General features: G+C 38.3%; 2 protein-coding genes across 2 annotated transcripts; both read right to left on the reverse strand.

The window, feature by feature from the left end:
• Nucleotides 1-227: 227 nt before the first annotated feature.
• On the reverse strand, nt 228-1,046 carry LOC142635202 (uncharacterized). The gene has a single exon (XM_075809402.1). The coding sequence runs from the start codon at nt 1,044-1,046 to the stop codon at nt 228-230; it is 819 nt and encodes a 272-aa protein (XP_075665517.1).
• A 2,202-nt stretch (nt 1,047-3,248) lies between these two features.
• Nucleotides 3,249-5,492, reverse strand: LOC142622713 (class V chitinase CHIT5b-like). The gene is made up of 2 exons (XM_075796240.1): nt 4,297-5,492; nt 3,249-3,594 (listed from the first exon to the last, which is right to left on the reverse strand). The coding sequence occupies exons 1-2, from the start codon at nt 5,399-5,401 to the stop codon at nt 3,569-3,571; spliced, it is 1,131 nt and encodes a 376-aa protein (XP_075652355.1). The 5' UTR covers nt 5,402-5,492; the 3' UTR covers nt 3,249-3,568.

The raw sequence follows: 5,492 nt of genomic DNA on the forward strand, positions 1-5,492 counted from the left end.
AACTCTAGACCTTTGAGCCCAATAAATTTCTTGTTTTTGGAGAAGCTCATCCATCTTTTTGTTCAGCTCCAAGTATTTGGCCTTACTGTCATCAGTCACCTCATCCCTATTCAATCGGTCCAGCCTCTTTTGAATTTGTTTGATAGCTTCTTCATCCGGAGTTGTCCTTGCCGAGCCCCACTTCATTAATTCTACTCCACAGACTTGTATTTTCTTCGTAGTTGAAGCTAGTCCCTGCGCAACATCAACCTCACTACCCCAAGCTCCTTAACCGTGTCTTCACAATCCTCCATAAGCAACCAAGACTCCTTAAATTTAAAGCCTCTCTCACGCCTTTGTGGAACAAATGATTGTACATGTAACATAATTGGTAAATGATCCGATGCATGTGCTGATAAGTGTGTAACTCTACTCATTTGGAATTTCCCTATCCAATCTTTATTGGCCACAACTCTATCCAACCTGATCTTAGTATTTGCCTCACCCAATCTTTTATTATTCCATGTAAATGGATAACCCTTGTACCCAAGATCTTGAAGTTGACAAGACTCCAAAGCTTCCCTGAATGCTTTAACCTGTGAAAATTGTGGTGGTCTTCTACTTTTCTTCTCCAAAGCATGTAAGAAAGTGTTAAAATCCCCTATAACCAGCCAGGGTCCCTCCACAAAGGACTTCAAATATTCCAATAATCGCCATGATTTTTCCTTTTGTTGTGCCTCCGGCCATCCATGGAAACAAGTCAAGAACCATTTGAAACCATCCTCCTCCGTTACCACTACCAAAACATGGTATACAATATAGTTAATGATCTCTAATTTGATAGTATTTTTCCACAAGAGTGCTAACCCTCCACCCGAATTAGGATGCTTCACAATAATCTTATTTTGAAATGGAAAATTGCCATATAAATTCTTAAATCCATCCTTGTCCAGTCTTGTCTTCATAAGAAAACAGAATGTGGGAGCTTGTTCCCTCACAATCTTGCGACAGTTTCGACCTGTCCAAGAGTTCCCAAGCCCTTGGCAGTTCCAACTTAATAGCCTCATTGCTTCTGGCAAGGGTGGCTGTCCACCCCTGCCAATATATCTTTGAAAATTCCTTCTTCATTTGTCATCTTTCCTCTCTTGGTCTCGTGTTCATCAGTCTGCTCACAAACACTATCCCTTGTGTCTTTCTTCCCAAGTGCTGGTAATGTAATTACCCTAACTAAACCACCAAGGCCAAAATCCATCATGTTGATTCGAGTCCATGTATGTTTGGGCTTAGAAGTAGACGGCTCAAATCCATCCGTAGGTTTCTCATTAGAGGAGTACACGTGATCTTGAATTCCATTTGACTTAAAATCTGCTTGCACCTCATCCGAATTAAGATAGGATAATTCCTCCCCAAGCCTCGAATTTAATTCAACCTTGCCATTAAGAGATAGTGTAATTTTCGGGCTTGGATTCACTGCCACAGAGTTACACTCCTCCACGTTAGCATGGCTTGTGTAAATCACTCCATCATCATGCATGCTTTTCATTGCAACTCCTAGATTCTCGGCTTCATCCTTATCACTCTCCCTTGGGTTTTCGTGCCCAACCTCCCTTGCTACCACCGCCGTCCTCAGTGTTTGTACCATTAGATTTGGATCTTGTAACGGATCACTGCTTGTACCCTCCTCTGTAAAGGGTTTGGGACTAGTATGTTGATTGACTGAAACCCTAGCTCGACCACCTGTTGCCCTTAGAAAATCTCCATATTGATACTCAATATTTCCACCATTTTTCTCCGCCGCATAGTGTGCTGCATGGTGTTTCAGATCATGCCCTAATATCCTACAAAAATGGCAGAACATGGGAAGCCTTTCATATTTAAATGACACCCAGGAACGCTCACCATCCGACCCAGCAAGGAACCCTCCTCTTCTAAGGGGCTTCGATATAGGCAATGCCACCCTAACTCACTTAAAGAAATTAATATCATCCTTCCTTTTCTTCCATTTTACCTCTTCAACCTCACCCAATCTGCCCCTAACTTCTTTAGCAACCTAGGGGTAAATCATGTCAAAGGGAGCACCCTATATTTGAACCCACAGCAAAGCTGTCTCCATAATTATTAATCCCATAATCATTCCTTTCTTCCATCGTTGGAGCATGAGAAGTTGATTATCAAACAACCAAGGACCACCCCTAAAAATGCTATTCATCTCAAACTCAAATTGGAACAAATTCGGCCCCACTTCTAATATCTGCATAGTATCATCAACTCCCCATGCCCTTCTTATTGTATTCTTTGTTGCCATCTTATTGAAGGGCTTACAAGTTAGGAATTTACCAATTAGGATCAGATTACAAGTCTCAATAGCTTCTAACCTTCCTTCATCAAAAATAGCTATGATTCCTTCTTCCTCTAATGTTAGCTTCATTTTTTCCATACTGTCAACTACCTCATTAGCCATGATTTTAAGGAAAGAGCAAAAACAATACCCTTCAGACTAGACCATGGGAGGGAGAAACTCGTGCTATCATGAAAGAGAGAGCTCCACGTACGGGAGAAAATCAATGTTAATGTAGAGTTACAAAGAATAATTTTTCTTTTAATTTCAAATTTGAGTTAAATTATAAATTATATCATAGCATATACTATATTATACTATATAATAAAAGTTGAGTTTAAAAGCCATAGTTAGATCAAGTGGCTTCACCAAATTGCAGTAGTTTTTTTAGATAATAACAATATAAGAACAATAAGTTAATTGTTCTTCTATTGCTTCAATTCTTTGGATATTCTAAAGTATAATAGTTTATAGCGAATTATTATTATTATTATTATTATTATTATTATTATTATTATTATTATTATCATCATCATTTACTTTTACGCTTTGTTGAGATTTTTTTATATACTTTTTATGCTTTGTCCCAATTCTATTTTATTTAATTTTTAGGAAAAATACACTTTATACCCCTAATCTATACCCATGTTACATTTACCCTTTAAAACTATGCGGATGCACATTTAACCCTCTAAACTATTATTCCTGCATATTTTGCACCTAGCGTTAGTTAGCTGTTAATTTGGACGGAATTTAGAGCCATGTGACCTGCACATGACATTTGCAATAATAAAAAAGACCGAATTATGATCAAGGATATGTGATACACATTTAAAGAAAAAATAAATTGATTACACTGTTGTTTGATTGTAAATTATAATAAGATGAAAGTAAAATTTGACAGTAGAATAAAATATGAGCACCAAACACATGCAAGAACAAACATATATGCATTGAGTTCAATTTTGTTACAACAAACAACCTCTCTCTTACATATATGCACACATGCCTATTCGTGTATATTATATCTTTATTGACTGTAGGTAATAAATGGAAGGAAAAAAAAAAAATCTAAATCAAGCATAACCTTACGTCAAGAATTTCACTTCTTCTAAAATTATACACGATTACACTCGAATAGATGGTTTTACTACAAAACACGTAGAATATCGTACTTGATCTCCAACAGATAGTTGAAATCTCCTGATCAGCGCTCACATCATCAGGGAAGATAAGGAAACTTCATTCTCGTTAGTCTTGGATCCATGCCCTCGATGCTGCATATTAACAAGTTATAACCAAATATTAATTAATTTAATGAAAAGTATTTAAAATACCATTTGAAAAGTTCACATTATGTCATGTTATAACTAAATTGCTCTTCCACTCTATCAGAAAAAGACAAAGAATACAGTTAAAAATTTAGAGTACATTAAATTTGAGCAATTATTATTAAAAAAAATGGTGTAAAAAAGTAGTTTTTTTTAGAAGAAAAAAGAAGTAAGTTTAGTGTGTGAATAGTAGGTAATTTTTCTTAAATGAGAATGTATGGCGAACATGGCTTTAAAAACTAGACCAAATCGAACGATTTGACCAGTTCAACCGAAATTCAAGTACCAATCCGTCTGGTAAAAATGCCCAAAACTGGTCAAAACCCAAAAAAAAAACCAAGAACCGGAGGCAAATTCGGTTTTGCTCCCTGTTCAGTTTTTAGAAGTATGAGGATGACACCAGATTGTCACGGACTGTTTTACCAAAGTTTTTGTGTTCCTTTGGGTTATAATGAGATGAGTTTGTGAGAGAGCCAGTGCCGTTTATGTGAAAGGATAAAGGTTTTGGTCAAGTGCTCATGTTCATCGTATTTATCAAGATTATGATATATGTTCACTTTTGATCGTAATATTGACGGATCCAACGCACAGGAGCACTAACCCATCTGTGAAAATTTTGGTATTTGGAACAAAGTTGAATGAGGTTACCTTGTGCTGTGACTTTCCATTCAGTATCATAGCTGATGGCCCAAAAGAAATATCCACGAAGCCCAAGTGCCTGAGCAAACCCAACCTTCACTGTTGTAGACAGAGCATCATCATACCCAACCCACAATGACCCAACATAAGAATAAGTAGACACCGTATTCACATCATATGCTATAGTGGCACCATTCTTCTTATTAAACTCCACCACCTCAGAGTAAAGAAGCACACCATCATCTCCTGGGCCCACACCAACTGCTGGTGCTCCTACTCCATGCAATTTTGGGTCTTTGAGCTTCCATGATTTCCCATAGAGTGGCAAGCCCATGACTATCTTGTTTCCAGGTACTCCAGCCCTGATCCAAGACTTAAGCCCATAAATTGAGCTCAAATTAGTGTTTGGGTCAAACAATGCAGCATGGGCCCCAGTTGCAGAAGTATCCCATGACCCATGATAATCATAACACATCACATTGACCCAATCCATGTAGTTCTTAATCGCAGCCCCCGGGTAGGAGCGCCGGCCGCCGTATGTCAGGAAGTCCGCCGAGTAGTATACGGCGGCGGTGAGCAGTAGAGGGGGCCTATGTGTGATCCTAGCCTCCTTTTGGATTGCATAGCGCCACTCTTTTAGTAATTGGGCAAAATAATTCATTTCCTTTGGGCTTTCAGGGAATTCCCAGTCCAAGTCAAATCCATCAAACCCATATTTACGTGCAACATCAATAGTAGCATTTATGAAGATTTGACGTGTCAAGGCATTGGATGCCATGCGACCAAAAGGGTTTGGATCAATACCTCCTCCACCAATTGAGTAAAGAGCCTTCACAGGTGGGTTTTTGTGATGAAGGGTGGTGGCGAAATTTGAGAGGTTCTTAGCTTCTGAACTTGATATGTTGAACTTAAAGGTGACGTTGCTAGGCACAAGAAAAGCATAGATGATGTGAGTGAAATATGATGTGTTTATAGCTGAAGGTGGGAGATTATCTAATGCCCATGAAGGATAATAACCAGCTTTCACCACTGGATGTGATGCTATGACACATCCGGTGGAGATGAACAAAGAGAATACTATAGAAAGGAAGTACACAAAGTTGAAGCTTGCCATGGTTTGAAATTGAATGATCCTTTCAAGTCAAGTTATCATTAAGAGAGTTCAGGATAGAGTGTTATGTAGGGAACATAAAGCTGTGAAACAG

The sequence above is a fragment of the Castanea sativa genome, chromosome 1 (genome assembly GCF_040712315.1).
Source record: "Castanea sativa cultivar Marrone di Chiusa Pesio chromosome 1, ASM4071231v1".
Lineage (NCBI taxonomy): Eukaryota > Viridiplantae > Streptophyta > Magnoliopsida > Fagales > Fagaceae > Castanea > Castanea sativa.